This window comes from Alligator sinensis, unplaced genomic scaffold (genome assembly GCF_000455745.1).
Source record: "Alligator sinensis unplaced genomic scaffold, ASM45574v1 scaffold721_1, whole genome shotgun sequence".
NCBI lineage: Eukaryota > Metazoa > Chordata > Crocodylia > Alligatoridae > Alligator > Alligator sinensis.
Window position 1 is genome coordinate 2,168,372 of NW_005841857.1, and position 19,348 is coordinate 2,187,719.

Here is a 19,348-nt window from a genome sequence, read left to right on the forward strand (position 1 = left end):
TGCTGCTGTGCTGCCTGCCATAGAATCACAGAATAGTAGAGAAGAAGGGATGGAAGGGACTTGGAGAGGTCATCTAGTCCAACCTCCTGCCCTTAGTCCAATCCAGTCCTACCTCCTGAGGCAGGATCAACCCCATCTAAACCATCCTGTACAAATCCATTGTCTAGCTTCTTAGCAAAGCTACACAGTCAACCCTGATATAAAGCCCAAGACATAACACTAACCTGCCACAGATGAAGTAGGGAGCCTGTGGTGGCCAGCATCCTGCTGCTGCAAAGGATGTTAATATACCTTAGAGAGATCCTAGGAAGAGGGCCCAATTCCCCCCTTCCCCGTCCATGCCAACTTGACCATGGAGTAAAATTCCTTTCTGACCCTAGATATGGAAATTGGTGCATCCCTGAGCAGGGGCCTAAGCCCCTCTAGCCAGGAACCTCTGGGTTTAAGACCCAGCAGGAGCCTTGGCACATCCCAGTCAAAATCCCCAGCCTTTCCTGTAACCAACCCCTAAGGCCTCTGAGGAAGACTTAACCCCTGCCCCTGATGCATGGAGCAGGGTGTTGTGTAGGAAATTCCCTCCCAGTCCCACGTGGCAACCAAGCAAAGTCCAGAAACATGGAAAATAGGCATAGCTACATCCAAATGATCCCTGATCAGTGGCTGTCCAACCTCTTCTTGACCCTCTCCAGTGATGGAAAGTCTACAACAGGCAGTTGCTGTGACTCCAGCCCCAACCTGAAGTTGCAGCTGGGGCTGGAGCTGGAGCCTGACACCTCATCCCCCTCCGCTGGCTCTGAACACCCTGCGCTCCTCCCCTACAGCCCCCAGTATCCCCCTCACCCTCTGTTGCACTCCTCCTTGCCTTTGCTCCATGCTGGTAGACTCTGTACCTGTTGCACCCTGGGGCATGGAACATGGCTTCAGCCTGTCACAACCCAAGGGTGTGATTTTTGTGTGTGCGCGCTTCGGCACTGCTAAATTATTTCCCGCCACGAGGAGCTTTCTTTGCAAGGTGCATTTCTCAGTTGCAAAGAGAAAACCCCGGTGCAAAGGAGTTCCCGCCGCCCGCATGCAAATTTGTGTCCCACTATTGGCCAGTTCTAAATTATTCCCACGTGGAGGCTCGTCATTGGCTTGCTAGCCGTATAAGAGGCTTGAGTGGTTTCCGCCCAAGCTGGAGGACTCCACAACCATCTGGAGGAGGAGGAGGACTTCACGTCTCGTGAAGAACTCTAAGCGCTGCAGAGCCTAACGGGCCCAGCGTGTACCTTAAGAAGGCTACAGGGGTCTGATCAACCTCTGGCCTCTCCCCATTGCTGAGTGATCCCTCGACGAACCCCTTCCCTGCGCGCAAGTTCCACAGAGCCTAGCAAACTTCGTGTGAGTGTATCCAGAGCTCTTCTCCGAGTTGTTTTCTTCGGTTGACATGATGGGCTCGCGGTTTTAGAGCCTTCAGCCGGATTGGGCTAGAGTTTGCGTGGAAGGAACTCTTGTCCGCTCTTCTTTCCTGTTTGTAACTGCAACTCAAGCAAGTTTTCCTGCCTGCACCGCGACCATCTACGGTGTAAGTAAAATAATCTTTAATCAACCGCTACGTGTCCTGCAGGCTGGATTACCTATGAGCGGTGGCAATGGCATTAAGTCCCACTGCTGCTGGAGCCACTGTTTCAGCACAGCTCTGGAACCAAGCGAGTTAACAGCACTGCCCCTCACTGTCCCTTTCCCCTTGCTGTCAGTTTTAGTCACTGGGGGGGCAACTAAAAACCCCAATTTTGGCAGCAAGGTGCAGGAGAGTGGGGTGGAGAGCAGTGTTAACTCCCTGGTTTCTAGAGCTGTGCTAAAGCAGCAGCAATTACTGCTGCCACTGCAGGGCTCCAGCAGCCATGGTTACTAGTGTTGTGGGCTATATCCAGCCCACAAGAAGTCCTGTGGACCAGATGACCCACCCATGCAGACTGGGTCAAGCCCATGAGCCATATGTTTGACAGCCCTGCCCTATACACTACAGCACTGCCTTTCATTTTGCTAGCAGCTAAATAGCAAGAGTCAAGCTCCTGGGTATTATCCAAAGTGCCTTAATCAAAAGAGGATAATAAGAGTTTGTGGGGCACGTCTAAGTCCTCAGCAGATACCTGAGCACATCCTAAATCCCCACTAAATTAGAGCACAATTGACAGAGGCCTTGGACTGAAAGAGAAGGAGGGTCACTGGCAAAGCTATAAGTGGCCTTACGACAGGGAGAGCAAGGGGTTGCCAGTCATGGCAGGTTGCACTGGCAGAACTGTGAGGATGCCCAGGATTGGAATAGGAGAAGAAGCTGCAGATGGGGAGTGAGGTGCATGAAGGGCTGCGGCCTGGCAGGGCAGGGCAGGAATGAGGCCACGTGCAGACACAAGAGCGAGGAACCCGGCACCTTACCACCCTGCTTCCCCCATTCAAAGGCAGAACAGGATAGTTTAACTCTCAGAGAAGAAAAATGGAAAACTGGCTTGGGAGATATCCAAACAGATATCTTTCGCTGAAAGGAGAACCCCTTTTACCAGAGCAGTGAAAGCCTCGATGGTGCAGTGGTTCCGGTGAGGGAAGGAAGTTGAAGAGGACACAGCAGGATGACATGGAACCTCTGGGAGGGGTGGTTTGCCCTGTGTGCAGTGGACAAGGAAAGGGCAAGTGCCTCAGAAGTCCCAGGAAGCAGCGAGAGTGAGAAATAGAGGCAGCAGCCTGATGGAGCAGAGGGCATTCAGTTAAGTGTTGCATGGGATTCACGCTCCCAGCAGTGTTTACATGGTGAAGATGCCCTATGGCACTGTGCAAGGTAGGGGTGGGAAAAATGCGGCCTGTGGGCCAGATGCGGCCCACCAGGTCATTCTATCCAGCCCGTGGGGCCCCTAAAAAATTGAGAAAATTTATATTTATCTGCCCCTGGCTGCCTGTCACATGGCCCTCGATGGCTTGCCAAAACTCAGTAAGTGGCCATCTGCCCGAAATAATTGCCCATCTCTGGTGTAAGGGCACAAAAGGAACCAGCCCTGGAGGCCTGGCTGTGAAGCCAGATGGTCAAAGTACTCTCTGCATATTATCAGGGAAAAGGAGGGGAGAGCCATTTCCACCACGGAGGGAGGAGGATGGGGGGAAGCAGAGCTCTGCCCAGCACCTTTACTCTCTGGCCCAGAGCACAGGAGATCTCCCTTTCCCGCTGGGGCGGTGCTTTCTCAATCCGGGCACTTTCCTGGAAAATGACCTGGAGTAGATTTCTAAGAAAACGCAAGAGCTTCTGGAGCAATGGTCCCGCCCCAGAGGCAGGATGCGAAATTCTGCTGTACGGAGAACTGCACAGGAAGGCAGAAAGCCACAGCACGGACTTGCCGAGTCACCTTCTCCTTCAAAAGGATTTCAGCAAGTGGGAGGGGCAGGGAAAAAGAAACTCTTGGTGTATGTGGCAGTGCAGGACAAATATTTTTTCAAGCAAATAATTCATCTGCACAAAAAAAAAAAGAAATTGACCATCTGGGTTGATCCAAATCATTTGCACCAAATGCAGTAAATATAGCCGAAGTCACACAAGTGGTTGGGGGCGGGTTCAGGTTCAAGGCTGGGATTCAGGTGATCCAGCTTCAATTTGCAGCTCTGCCACAGACTCCCTGTGTGACCAAGCCAATCCATCTGCCTCAGTTCCCCCACTGTAAAATCTTTAATGGTCTTCCCCGTCTCCCACCCTCTGCCTATTAGGATATAAGTTCTATTCTGTTATAAGTTCTTTCAGACAGGGGCCCTACAGACGATACCTACCACAAAGATTTCTATCTGGGCCCTTTAGACATTACAACAATGATAATGGCGCTAGCAACCGTTGTGTTCGAATACATCTGTTAGCAGGGTTCCAGTACAGTTTCCTTGAGTAGCACAGATAGGAGGGCTTTGTCTGAAAAGAATGATACAAAGCTGTGTTATAGCTGTGTTATGGATTCCCAGGGTAATCTGGCTACTGTTAGTGTCACAACCCAAGGGTGTGATTTTGTGTGTGCGCGCTTCAGCACTGCTAAATTATTTTCTGCCACGAGGAGCTTTCTTTGCAAGGTGCATTTCTCAGTTGCAAAGAGAAAACCCCGGTGCAAAGGAGTTCCCGCCACCCGCATGCAAATTTGTGTCCCACTATTGGCCAGTTCTAAATTATTCCCACGTGGCGGCTCGTGATTGGCTTGCTAGCCGTATAAGAGGCTTGAGCGGTTTCCGCCCAAGTTGGAGGACTGCACAACCATCTGGAGGAGGAGGAGGACTTCATGTCTCGTGAAGAACTCTAAGCGCTGCAGAGCCTAACGGGCCCAGCGTGTACCTTAAGAAGGCTACAGGGGTCTGATCAACCTCTGGCCTCTCCCCGTTGCTGAGTGATCCCTCGACGAACCCCTTTCCCCACGCAAGTTCCACGGAGCCTAGCAAACTTCGTGTGAGTGTATCCAGAGCTCTTCTCCGAGTTGTTTTCTTCGGTTGACATGATGGGCTCGCGGTTTTAGAGCCTTCAGCCGGATTGGGCTAGAGTTCGCGTGGAAGGAACTCTTGTCCGCTCTTCTTCTTTCCTGTCTGTAACTGCAACTCAAGCAAGTTTTCCTGCCTGCACCGCGACCATCTACGGTGTAAGTAAAATAATCTTTAATCAACCGCTACGTGTCCGTGCCTAATTCTAGTCCGCCGGCCTGCATTCCCCGACTCGTGTGCCAGGGCTGCTGGCCACAGCCCGCCGCGTGCCCCCGAGGGCCTCGGACCGCTCCCGGCCCGCACACAGCCCAGTCCTGTAGCAGCAGGAGCATGGAGCCAGCACCGCTTCCACAGGGCTGGCCTGGAACAGCATGCCGGCTTCATGCTGCTGTTATGGGGCCTGGCTGGAGACATGCTACATGCCTCAGACTGCAGCAGGGATGGAGCCTGCCAGCAAAGAGCAAAGGTAAGCTAGTGGGTGGGAGGGAAGCGGGGGGACAGGTAACAGAAGCAGCGTAGAGGGGGGAATTGGGGCTGGGGGCCAGGCATAATGGGGGGTAAGTAGGAACTGGTAGGGGCAGGAGGTGTGCAGGCAATGAGGGGGCAGGAAGCTTGGCTCTTGTTGCCTGTCTCTCCTGATTTGTCACTGCCTCAGTTTGCTCAGCAGATGATGATAAAGGATTGCTAAGCAAAACCAACCCAGAGTGAACCCGGAATACACAACACACTAATTTAGCTCACCTAAAATCTGCCTATCTATTAATACGTTAAATGTTATATTGGTAATTTCTGTACAGAGAGAGAAAAACATTTAGATGAATGTTCTCACCCACTCCAAGGATTCCCCACCTTGGGTACTGATGGCCAATTAGTAGCTCTAAAGATAGAGGATGGTTGTGGCTAAAATGTGGTAACATGGCCCCTAACAGATGTTACACTTAAGATGTGATAAACTGGTTAATCATTTCTTTAGTACTGACCCGGGCCTTGCATTCATTCAGTTAATGGTGTGATAAAATTGGGAATAAGCCAGAAAATTGTTACACAAGATGTGCATACTAACGTTGTGGCCAGTCTGCATCACACTTGACATATAAAGGTGTGGTCAGTCACGCTAGCCTCAGGAGCACATCGGAGCCCGTCAAGACTCTGGTGTACTCCCATGGCTGGGAGCCCTGATCTGCTGATCGGGGGTCCTAGTTTGGGGAGCACATCAGTGCCACTGGCTCCCCTGTGCTCCTGGAGCTGGGAGCTTGGCCCCATGCATTCCCATGGGTTAGCTGATCAGAGCTCCTGTGGTTGGGAGAGCTGGTCTGATCAGCTGCCTGGGGCTCACAGCCACAGGAGCCAAGCTTACTACTTGCCTGTTCAGGGGGAGCCTGGAATCATGATCCCAGGTTCCCTCTGCATGAGCAATGAGGTGCTATTAGGGTCTGATCCCTGATCCCACAATCATGTCTCCTGTCGTGCATATGTGGCAGGAGGTGCAATTGCTGGGATTGCACATCAGATCCCATCATGCCCTTAATTTTACTGTTAGCGGTCTACCTGTGCAAGCCTCTGAACTAAATTTGCTGCTTTATAAAGTTTATTTTGCAACTTCACGGAGGAGGAGGTGAGAATTGAAATTTTAAATGAAGCGTCCACAGTGCAACTGGGATTCAACAACTGCAAAGATAATCCTGGGTAAATTTAAATCAACAATACCTCTAGTGTCAGATAAGAACATTAAGACAGCTTATTAGGGAAAAAAAAAACAAACCTCTTACATTTCCAGTATAGTGAGTGCAACAGTTTTATATTTTCCTACACTTCTCTAATAATTGTTAGACTCATATATATATATATATATATATTTATACCGTGGTGAAGGGCAATATTACCTATTCTGCACTGCTGTTGAGAAGCCCTGCTGGAGGAAGAAGGCTGCCCAATTAATAATACATCTGGTTGGAAATGGCCTCATTGGCGATACGAGAAGGTTGTGAGAATGATATCCATTCCTGATGCAGTTACAGCCCAGAGGCCCAGCCAGTTGCAGTCATTGTATTTGGGCTTGTCAGCAAAAAGTTTGTCTGTGTGTGCTGACCACAATTTTTATACAGTTTTTAACAAGGCTAGGCCGTAGTGTAATAGTGCCAAATGTTGGTTTTGGGAAATAAAATAGATATTAGCTTGTTTTGTTAGAAAATTGCTTCTGACCTCATTGTATCAATTAACAGCTGGTTCATGGAAATATAGTTTGATTTGAGGTTTTAATATAACCAGTCAGAAGTATAGTTATGCAGCAAGGGGTCAGTTCCATTGATCCTGAATAATGGAAAACATAAGCTCCTGCATGAGACTGTCTGTCTGATTTTTTTTTTCCCCCCATTAAAACAGTACATCTTGTCTACCACTTGATTCAAAGCATCTGATCTCTGCAGTGTATCTAGACTGATTTACATGTAACTAGTTATTTCCACAAAGATATGTCATTTGATGTTAAGGCATGAACAGGTCTACTAAATACTACATGGTCTCAAAGAAAATAAAGCATCATTTAGAAACTCCAATAGCCAGACTATACCTATACAACATATGCCAGTAAGACTTTGATTTTCAATATGATTGTGGGGCATTGGAATGGAGTGGAAGAAAGAAATGGATTAGGAACAGGCAGCATGGATTCATCAGAGGCAAGTCATGCCTGCCCAACCTGATTGCCTTCTATGATGAGGTGACTGGCTCTGTGGATATGGGGAGACCGGTGGGTGGTGGTATACCTTGGTTTTCGCAAGGTTTTTGATAGTCTCCCACAACATTTTTGCAGGCAAGCTAAGGAAGTATGTGCTGGATGAATAGACTGTAAGGTGGATAGAAAACTGGCTGGAGCATTGGGCTCAGAGAGCAGTAATCAATGGCTCGATGTCTGGGTGGCAGCTGGTATGAAGTGGAGTGCCCCAGGGGTCAGTCCTGGGGCCGGTTTTGTTCAATGTCTTCATCAGTGACCTGGAAGATGGCAGAGAGTGTACCCTCAGCTGGGGGGAGTAGTGGATATACTGGGGGGTAGGGCTAGGATTCAGAGTGACCGAGACAAATTGGAGGATTGAAACAAAAGGAATCTCATGAGGTTCAACAAGGACAAGTGCAAAGTCCTGCACTTAGGACAGAACAGTCCCATGCACCGGGACAGGCTAAGAGCAACTGGCTGGGCAGCAGCTCTGGAGGATACAGTGGACAATACAGCTCTGGCTACAGAAAAGGACCTGGAGGATACAGTGGACAATAAGCTGAATATGAGCCAACAGTGCGCCCTTGTTACCTAAAAGGCGAACGGTATCCTGGGCTGTATTGATAGGTGTGTTGCCAGCAGGTCAAGGGAAGTGATTATTTCCCTCTATTTAGCACTGGTGAGGCCAAATCTGGAGAACCATGTCCAGTTTTGAGCCCCATGCTACAGAAAGGATGTGGACAAATTAGAGAGAGTCCAGTGGAGGGCTACAAAAATGGTGAGGGACCTGGGGCACATGATTTATGAGGAGAAGCTGAGGGAACTGGGCTTCTTTAGTCTGGAGAAGAGAAGACTGATGGGGGATTTAATAGCAGCCTTCAACTCCCTGCAGGGGGTTCAAAAGTGGATGGAGCTGAACTGTTCTCAGTGGCGGCAGAGCAGCAGGCTCGAGTTGCATCCAGGGGAAGTATAGTTTAGATGTTAGGAATAATTTTCTCACTAGGTGGGTAGTAAAACACTGGACAGGTCACCCAGAGAGGTGGTAGAAGCTCCATCCTTGTGGGGTTTTAAAATCTGGTTAGGCAAAGCCCTGGCTGGGATGATGTAGTTGGGGCTGGTCCTGCTTTGAGCAGGGGTTTGGACTAGATGTGACCTCCTGCAGTCCCTTCAACCCTAATTTTTATGAGCCTATGAAAGTATAGTAGTTTTGTCCTTTTCTTGATTGGTGGCAGATGTTGGGGGTCTTACAGGTTGGAAGAGAACTCAGCACTGCAGAGCCTGAATGTATTCTTAGTACAAGTTGCTTATTTTTTACTATAGTACATCCATCTGTTTTTGAGCAGAGGTGGTCACAAACAGCACACAGGTAGTTTGCTCTTCCTGGAATCTCAGCCAAAACGTGAGCTGCTCTTTTTGATGGACTACCTTTTACCTCAAACCTTCATTTGAGTTTGAGTGACTAAGGTAAAAAAGCATACTGTCCTGCTGTTTCTAACAGCTCCCTTCTAGAAGAGAATGCATCACAGAAGTAAGAAGACCATTTCTCTACAGACTGAATAGCACTCATGTTAAGAAAAGAATTTTTGTGCTGAATAAACACTTGCAATGTTTTATTGATAATTTGTAAAAGTATCTGTTTAATTGTAAATATTTGTGATAACATTTTATGATTAATACGTTCTATGTAATACAAGTTTATTTCTTAACCCTTTTGAGTCCATAATTTGACAGATCTTATCCCTGCCATTACATTCAGGGGTTAAAAAAGGCCATTTCAAGTGTGTAGGATCAAATAATGCAAGTCAGTCTCATTGTTTTGCAGTGAACTGGCATGTTCATAAAGCGCGTGCAAACAGTGCAAGTTCTTTAAAGCAGCTGGTAATGGAATGGGTGAGCGATCTTAGAAACAGAAGAAAGTACTTTTGATTTCAGTGTCCCTAAATTAACAATTGGATAATTTTTCTGTGTCTAATTATCAAAGGGAAATTTATCTAATGTCTCTGTTGCACTGAATCACAGATGTGTAATTATAATCAATTTTTAATGTGCAATTCTAGCAAGCCTTTTACTGAAGGATCTCAAAGTATGTTGTGAATACTGGTTTGATTCTCTTACTGGCTGTATGAAGTAGTTTTACTGTAATGCTCTCACTCCATTTTACAGAGATGGAATACAGTATGTAAGGAAGTGACTTGCCTGAGGGTCGTATAGCAAATCAGTGGCAGAACTCATCGTACTTTCAGTTTCCCATCTTAACCTATGTACCACATGCATTTCCAGGATGATATGCTGCCAGTGAAAATAGCATAGTTGAGTAAATTGAAATGGGCCCCTTTTTTTTGGAACTTACTAGATAATGAAAAAGAAATCCTTATGAAGTCAGCATTTCTGTTAAATACTCAGTCTTCAGGGCATACTTTTCTTAAAAGAGCTTGCCAAGTTGGCCATTTCAGCCACTTACAGTAATTGGAGAGGGGAGGAAACATAAAGAAAGCCTAGGAACTGACTTGGTTGACAGTCACCTTCTGTTGTCCCTCAAGGGATGGACTAAAGCAGCGGCGCTCAACTTCTGGCCTATAGGACACAAATGCAGCCCACGGAGCCATAGGTATCCAGCCCATGGAGCTCCCCATGGGTCAGGAAACTTGGTGGCAAGGGAAAGGTGGCAATAAATACAGCCACCCTCTCTTGCTGCCAAATTCCCAAACCCTGAATTCTGTGCAGCAGGTTGGGGCCAGGTCACCCTGCCGCTACTGCTCATCTGGTCTGCTGGCCAAAAAGATTGAGCACCACTGGACTAAAGGAACTCATAGATTTCTTCTGTCTTTTAATCACTGCTTGAAAGGAGAGTAAAGGAAGGTGGCAGAAATACCAGAGAGGTACTGGGGGAGAGATGGAAGCAGTGAGAGAGTCCCTGTCCCACTCCCTCCCTCACCGTGGGGGCCTTGACCGGCCCCCGCCATGACTCTTCCTTCCCCCACACCCCTTCCCCTTCACAGACTTACCTGCAGGGTGCTGCTCTGCATGCTCCAGACACTCCCGGTGCCTGTAGAAGGATGTTAGCGACGCACATGATCAGAGGGCAAGAAAACAGGCCTTATGAAGAGAGGTCTTCAGCCTGGAGAAGCTCAGGGGTGACCTGGTGGCAGCCTATAAGTACATCAGGGGTGCTTAGCAGGATCTGGGGGGAACGCCTGTTCACCAAAGCACCCCAAGGGATGACAAGGTCCAATGGTCACAAACTCCTGCAAGACTGTTTTAGGCTGGACATAAGGAAAAACTTCTTTACTGTCTGAGCCCCCAAGGCCTGGAACAAACTCCCCCAGAGGTGGTGCAAGCACCTACTCTGAACTCTTTTAAGAACAAATTTGGACATTTATCTTGCTGGGATCCTTTTATCCTAGCTGATTTCCTGCCCCCTGGGCACTGGACTGAACCCGGTGATCTTACAAGGTCCCTTTCCAGCCCTAACGTCTATGAAATCTAAGACATCTGTGTTTGTACCTGAAACCGTGGAAAGAACATTTTTTCCAACTATTTACTTGGTCTAATAAAAAGATATCACATTACTCAAAGAATCTGGTTTGATTATTAATGAACTTATGTGATTTTCATTGTGGGATGTTTTACACAGAATGTTTGATGGTACTATAATATCAAAGGCACCCCACCCACGTTATGGGAAAAAATGTTTTGAACCTAAGCTTTAATTTTTCTTACACCTCTATGAATGCATCTTACTACCTCACAGTTGTAAGAGGTACATTATAGTACATATTAACAGCCTGTTATAACTATTTGTATAAGATTCCATTTTCATTTCTCCCATTACCCATGGAAATTTTGCTGGAGCATGATAGCAGATCTGTTAAGGCTTCTTGTTATGACTCTACGGATATGAATTCAAGCCCTACTCTGCAATCATGAAAACCATCCCTATATGTAAATTGGTACCTGCTTACTCATGCTGCAAAATCCAAGGTTACATGGTTATCTAGAGAAACCAGCATGCCTTGACTGTACTACGTTGGCAGCCTGTTGAGCTAAGGTAGTCCTTTGACGGTGACCATTTTACAGAAACTTTCCATGTCTAGAGTGGATTTTCCAGCTTGAAATTGCACTGGCCAAAGTTTTCTTGCACGTGTGCCTAAAAATAATTGATGGCTTTTTGGTCAAACTTCATCCATACGCAGAAACTTTAAAATGGAAAATTTTCAGGCAGGCCAACTCCTTGTGATTTCTCCCGAAGTCTTTCCATTACTTCACTGGAAAACGTAATTGTTAGGCATTTAAGAACCTTTTGACTTCTTCACTTTAAACAAACATCCTTTAATGTACGAACACATGGAAATAACGAACCACGGAAAATATGTTTGCAGAGATGTTACCTTTTTATCGTGTCTCTTCCCTATACTTCTGTTTGTTCTGTACTGAAACTCTTTGGGAAAAGACCTTGCCTGTCTGAAACCTCCAATATCTTTAAGTAAAATGATGTGGGTGCACGCCCTTTTCTGATGTACATTTCCTTCTTTGCTTCTGTATATAGCAGTACCAGAAGGAAAAATTTAGTATTTCGTATACTTTGCAACTATATTAGAAATGATAATGAAAAATCAGCATGTGAAAGAACTTTGTAACAACCTGTTATCTTTGTCCAACATAGCCTGTGAGATCTGTCAGTTCTGCCCTCTGTGATTTGAGAATAACGTATTGTTTAAGTGCTCTGGGTTGGATTCAGATTTCAGATGTGCCATTTTGCAAGTCTAGAGGAAATTTGTTGAAAGGCCATCTTTATAATGGGAATAAAGCATCCTACGGGGCAGAAATTAATTGAAGTTTTCGGAGTGCTTTGTGGATTACAGTAATCATGTGTGTAGAAATTCATATTATTAAACTGAAAAGTTTTGAGCACTTGGTATTATATTAGGTCAGTGAATTTCAAATAATGACCTAAATTCTGAGAGTGTGGGCAGGTAATGACTTTTAATCAGCTGAAAAATAGGAGAGAAGTTATAAGTATACATTTATAAGATATTCTTCTCAACTGCTTATTTTTGTAACTTCCTAGAAAATTAAATAGGAAAGAAACCAAGTTGATTACACGTCCTGTAATAGTAACTACTGTAGGTGTCCTAGTGAGAGAGAAGTTCCAAAATTATTGAACTAATACAGCAGGACATGATGTTATACACATGCTTGTGCAGAGCAACACAAGGAGTTCCTTTCTGAAAAGCCCAGACCTTTTTTTCCCCTCTGGGATTGGAAATTCAATCAAAAGTATTTTCAGTGAAATATCTATTCAGGTGTTTCCTGAGCATTGTTAGCTACATTCAAGTTGTTACGCAACGAAGCTTGAACACCATAATGTTATTTTATAAACAAGTAAATGATGACAAAGGACACTCACCGGTCATACTAAAACGATGCAAGATATTCTTGTAATATTGGTAATGAGGTTTTGACTGTTTAAAGTAGGACTCTGTTCCACAAATATTCTTGAAGATTTCTGTATCGGATAATAGGCAGTTCAGAAACTTTTTCTGCTTGCTTGCCCTCAAAGCACAATATCGACTCTGTCTTGTCAAGCTGGTTGTATATTTTCACTGGTAATAAAGATTTTCAGCTGAAATTAAAGTTGCATTGACACCTGTGCATCCTTTTTGCTTATTGTAGGCTTCCACAGAGATAATTGAATGATACTTAACAATTCCATTGGGGATGCTTAGACTAATAGAATCTGCAGCTGCCTCTTAGCGCGTTGGTTCTGCCGAGCCAACAGGCTGTGTAGCTAGCAGTACTTTTTTTTACTTGACTATCTGTAAAGAGCAAGCCTGCTTTGAAGGTGCCATTTTTAGTTCCACAGTTGTAACTTTAATTTAGGATTTTGGAGAGCTTTCTAGTTCATGTAGTAGAAAGAGTATCTTATTTTTTAGGGGGAAAAAACACCTCCCAGTTCCCACTAAAGCTCTTTCAAAGAGCTCCTGTTTCCCGCATTTGTAACCATTTGGATAAGCTAAAAGATGTTCTTATATAAACGTAGGGAAGAGCAGTCTGATTATATAGAGCAAGCAGTGTGACTATCATATAGCATCAGTTTTACCCAACATCCTGCCTTGAGTGTGATGACATTAAACAAAGCCTACGAGACCCATGTGTTTCACAGCAAAATTCCTAATTAATGTTGGAGTTCTTTCTGAAGACACAGCTTAGCTGGAAGTAGTGTCAGCTGTCTGGACTTGCTGATCAATCTCTTATTTTTTGTTAATTAGGTGAGCTGAATAAGCAGAGTAAAGTCTTTGTTTAGAGTAGATCTGCATTGTTCGTTTTGTTTTTGTACTTGCTATTGATTGCTCTCTTGAAGTAGCGGGAGCTCGGGTTGATTGACTACAGAGTAGAAATTGACAGCGGGACAGGGTGCCCCTTGGAGACTTCTCCCTGTGTTATGAGGCAGCTCTTGGGAGTAACGCTAGCTTGGGGCTATACCTGGAGGCAAAGTTAAGTCACCAGTTTTGTATGATCTGGGAGTGGGGAAACATGATTACCTGTGCACAAATGTACCTAAGATCACTGAATTAGAAATCCCGACGGAATGTTTGATTAAAATTAAGGACGTTTCCACCCTGTCTGCAAAATGGAATAAAGTCCGACCACTTAACACCGTAAAATTCTTTCAAAGCTGGGAAATGTTGATGGTCCAGTGCCTTGCTCTGATTGCTCCTGCGTGCTTTCTGAGAAAGCCCTCGCTAGTCTCAGAATGCTCTCAAGCTTGAAGAGGAGGGCAAAATGTTTTCGACCACCACAAAAACCAGTGTTTTCTTTGGAGCTGGAGCACACAGGACAGCATGAAAAGTGATCTGATGAAAACCAGCACACGGGCAGCTCATTAAGGAAAGAGGAGTGAGGGAGTGCGCTTGCCAAAAAGCTCTGAAGAATTAGTATCAGTAAGAGAAATACATGAGTGGAAAGGAACTACTGCAGTAGAGATGCTCACTATTTTTACATCTATTATTTAGTTTCTGAAATGGGATTTAGGAAGGGAACGTATGTTTCTGTTTTTGTGGGTTATATATGACAGAGAAATTTCCTTCAAAAGTTACTATACGCTTTTTGCTATGTTACACCCCAATTATTATGAATCTATAATGGCTCCTATAAGGCTGAAAGCCTGGTTTCTGTATTATTGTAAGGCTTTAAGATACATTCGTTTAGTAAATATAGTCAGTTTTAAACCTTTAAAGTATAAGGGATTTGACCAGGAGGATGGTGCATTTGTAACAGTAAATACATATTTTATTCTTTAGAGGAAAAGCAGCAAAATGAGCCTCTCAGTTATTTTTATATTCTTTTTCAAATAGTTCATTTTTGATCATTTGGGACTAAATATTGAAAATAATGCATGAAGTGTGATTATATATGACTTTATTTTAACCCTAATATTTACCTGTGGTAAATTATTTGATTATGGCTATGGAACACTTCCTTTCGAAAATGAATTGTGGTGGTTAGAAGGTGACAATTCATGACTAATGTAGAAATTTTGCGCGTGCTGGAATTCTTAACTTAATTTGATTGAACAGTTGTTGTGCATAGTAACACAACCGTAATTAATAGATGATTTACCATTATTTTTTAGACACTGGAAGCCATTTTGAACTTTAAATACTCAGGGGGACCAGGACATGTTGAAGGCTACTATAGGAACCTGTCACTGGGCCTTCATGTGGAAGTGGAGCCATCTGTCTTCTTTACACGTGTCAGTACCCTTCCTGCAACAAGGTAACTTTTTCCTTTCAAATAACTATCTAAAATACATAGTGTCATTTGCAGAAGCATCCTGGAAACCTATTGGCGACACCTAGATGAGGTTCTGGAATGAAATGGATAAATCAGATGGAGATGAATAGGCTCTTGAATGGAATAAATAAATTGCATGTGGAAGGGTATAGAATATTGGCTAGTCTATAGTGCACTGACAGTATTTAGTCTGGTAGTCTCTTATTTTAAAAACCAAACACTGTGGTTTAATCAGTTTAAATCTGTTGGAATATTTTTAAAGTTCATACATTTTACTGTCCTATACACCAGTAATGAAACAAATACCACCAAGATTGTGTTTACCTTTATCAGTCCCTGGCACACGTTCATTTAATGGCGCTTTGGAATCTGATCTGAATGATCAGGGTTGGAGCCAACAGTTAGGCAATTGGATGGCACCAGGGTTGGCATGGGTCTCCAAAGTAGTCTAGAAACTGAAGCTGACAGTCAGGTGACAGCTCTTGATCCTCTTTGAGACTGGGCCTCTCTGGGCTAGATGGATACTCAATGGATTGTCAAAAGCCCATACCTGGCAGCTCAGTCCAGGCTGCTGGGCACAGTGGATCAGAGGCTCACAGTGGACAGGGGCAGATGAAGGTCTTCCCTCGCTGGGATCTTTAAACCCTGCTGGGAACGTCTGATCCCCTGCACCTGAGTGGAGCTGCCAGACATGGGGTTTAAAGTTCCTGGCAGGGAAGCCCATTGAAGCCACCTCAGCAGCACTTGTTAAGGCTTCCCATGTGTCAAGGTGCCATGGGGATCTGGGAGCTCCTGGCTCCCCAGCTGCCCATGCTCCACACTATAAAGCAGTGCCTACAGCTGGGGAACTGAGCTACCAGTTCCGCAACTGCCACTTCTGCAGGTACCCTGGAACTTAGAAAAGCTGGCATACAGTTGGGACTTCTGGCTACATGGCTGCTTCCAGCTACATGGCCAACGCTGGTAATCAATCACTTTGGACCACTGCGAGTGGAAAGCCTCTGTGAAACAGAGCCTATGTTGCTTTGAGATGGAGGGGATCAATGATGAGAGAGAGAAAAGGCTTCGGAGGCAGGCAAGACAAATGGTACTTGGCATGCCGGTGCAAGCACAACTGAGGTTGTATGTGCAACTTGTGAAAGGGTCTGCTTATCATGCATTGGACTCCTCAGCCACTCAAGAGGCTGTGGTGGTACCTGGTACCCTCCAAGGTGCAATTTCCATGGTCTCTTGCTGCCAGTGATGAGGGTACCATGAGCCCAACACTGGGAACTGCTTCTTGGCTCATGGCTTCCCTGTCCCATCCCTCTACCTCCAGGGATAGGATGGGGGTGCTGGGTCCAGGACCCAAAACTGCTTCCAGTCTGATCCCACTGATGGGATTAGGGGATCTGTGACCTGGGCCCTGAGGCTACCCCATGCTGGATCTCTGCGCTCAGCTGAGTGTCAGAAACTATCATGGGGCAACCCTGACATACCACATGTTCTATTTAAAGTTTGATACAAACAAGCTACAGAGATGTTCCATGTTATATGTGGAACATTTTTGTGGCTTTTTGCTATATTGTCACACCATAAATTGGCTTTAATATGTGGCCAGATTACTATTTATAGTGCAGTTAATACTTTAAGTGCGTCTTTAACACTTGCCAGAGCGCTCATTTCATTTATCTCCTAATTAGCCTGACAAGGTTATTTATGCTTTTAGATTGTCAGCTCATTTGACAAACACAGTAACTTGATCAGTATGTTTTAAATTGCAATATATATTGGAATCACAACATTTTTCATGTAATTTGGCATGTCCTTGTTTGGTTTTTGTTTTACCATCATATACGTTTCTCATTTTATTAGATGCAAATATATTCAGAAGTGAAATAAACCAAATATTTAATCTAGGGATTAATTTTATACATAAATATATTATGTGTTTGCATAATAAAAATTATGCAGTTTTATTACTAGGGAGATTTGCCAAACACTAGTTAAAAATGAAATGTGTAGTGTAATATGTATAAGCTTACTCTTTTTTTTGTGAGCTGTGCTAAGAAAGTTTTTACAGGATGTTAGCTATAAAGTCTGAACTCAAATACTGGGTGTGCTTGCTTGGGTACTCTATAAATGTTCAGCAAATTATTTATGGTGTTGCAAAAATATAACTTCTGAAAAATAAAATCTGATAACCTCATCAAGGGCTTAGAACAGGAAAAATAGATTGCTATGAATGAGTACAAAAGGAATTGAAAACCAAACAGAAAATATCAGACCATTACACAAATCTGTGATTTACCCACATCTTGACTATTATGGGCAGCTTGTCAAGTAGGATACAGTACAATTAGAAATGTTGCAGAAAAGAGTAGTAGAGATGATTCGAATATGGAATGCTTCCAGGTGATACGATAGAGGGAAAACTAGGACTTCTCAGCTTGGAAAAGAAATTATTGAGGAAGGGTATTATTAAGATGTATAAAATCAAAAATGGTACGAAAGAAATGAATTTGGAACTATGACTCACTGTGTCTCACAATAAAAGAACTAGGGGTCACCTGCAGCTTTCCATTGTTCTGAGACACGATTCTGGGCTGGATGGACCTCTGGTTCGACTGAGTATGATGGTTAAATTTTACAGGGATACGGCATTTACACTTCCTGATGATGCATTGTACAGCAAAAGATCAATTATTTTCTTTCTTGTGCAAGTGTCAGCTTTTGAAACCATTTTATAAGCAGCCTGCCATTACCGCTCCTTTTAAATACAAAAATACAAGTTGTAGATACAGTCCCACGTGACATTCTCACAAATAAGCTGAAGAAATGTGGGTCTGGTAGGATTACTATTAGTTGGTTACATTAATTGGCTGAATAGTGCATGCAAAAAATAACTACAAACGGATGAGATTTCAAGTGAGATCTGCAGAGTTCTGTTCTGCATCTAGTGTTTAACATTTTTAGTCATAATTTGGCTCAGTGAGTAACAAGCTTCCTGGTCAGGTTTTTAGATGACAAAAAGCTGGGAGGGAGGTTGGCAAACGCCTGAATTTTCATGTTATTCTCCAAAAGATTTTGACAGATGAAAGAATTTGGTATTGAACAACAGAGTGAAATTTGTTAACACTCATGTCAGGTGCTGTACCTAGGAAACGGATATGAAAAGGAGGGTGAACAGTTATTCTCACAGAAGGAAAGATGCAAAGTAGTGGGTTTAATCTGCATCATAGCAGGTGCTGGATATAGTGGCCCCAATTCACCCAAGCGCTTAAGTGTGACCTTATCTTCAGGGGTGTACTTGGTAGCCGTGTTGGTCAGAGACAAAAAGACATACAAAAACTAGAACTCTTGGTTCCAAAATGATACCTTTTATTAGACCGACTGGAAAATGGCAAGAAAATTGTCCTTTTCTGCAAGCTTTCGGGATCAAAGTCCCTTCGTCAGGCTCTGGGAAAAGTATAGATGGTACATGATGGTGAAAAGTCCCTACAGGTAGGAAATAAACTTCATTTATACCCAGAGGGAGCTGAAGATGGAAGTCTGTCCCTCTGGGTCCATGAGAGTGTCTTTGTGAGCTGTGTTGAGTAGCTCTTTGATGTGTTGATCAGATGCATTTTCCTTAGCACATCTCTATTCAACCTATACATCATCCCAAGAAAGCAAAGAAAATTGAGCATCTATTTCAGGTGCTTTGCTTAAAAGGGACATACTTAGGCACATGCTGCTGTTAAGCAAATGCCTATAGGTGTTGCTAAATCGAAGGTAAAATAGTATATGTATTTCTCTTCCCTCGGTGCATCGGTGCAGCATCTACCAAAAAGCTCTTAAAATCTTATTTTTCCTGTATATGCCTTATCTTTAATCACAGATGTTCTTTATTATTTTCCCATGCTCCCCATCTCTCATCACATTTGTTCTATGCTAATGGTCTTAGCGATTAACAAAGTTGTTACTTTGCTCCTGTACTTCCTTTTATTGACCCACGTCATGTATCATATTATATTACACTCTAAATTGAAACAATTATTATAATACTGTCATTTTCAAAATGCCTATGAATACGTGGCTGTCATTAGGTGAAATTCTGGGTTTTTATCCTTGATTATTGATTTTTTTCTCTGCCTACCGCAAAGACTAAAATACAGTGAACTGTAACTCAGTGCGGACTTTCACTCCCTTTTTTTTTTTTTTAACTTAAAATTAATTTCCTTTAAATTTATAGCTGCAACTTTATTAAGTTTTATATTTTCAAGCTTGTATTTAGTTCTTAGGAGACAGGCAACACTTAAGTTTTTTCTTCAGTTGACAATTTTGAGTAAAGAATCTTGTTGCTTTAATTTCCCTGGGTTCCAAAAAATGTGCCAGCCCAAAGTGTTC

General features: G+C 44.0%; 1 protein-coding gene across 1 annotated transcript in view; it reads left to right on the forward strand.

The window, feature by feature from the left end:
* The window catches only part of TRAPPC9 (trafficking protein particle complex 9), an 843,209-nt gene that overhangs the window by 332,175 nt on the left and 491,686 nt on the right, over positions 1 to 19,348 (forward strand). The window contains 1 exon segment of the mRNA XM_025214635.1: positions 14,820 to 14,962. Coding sequence (XP_025070420.1) covers positions 14,820 to 14,962 — 143 coding nt within the window.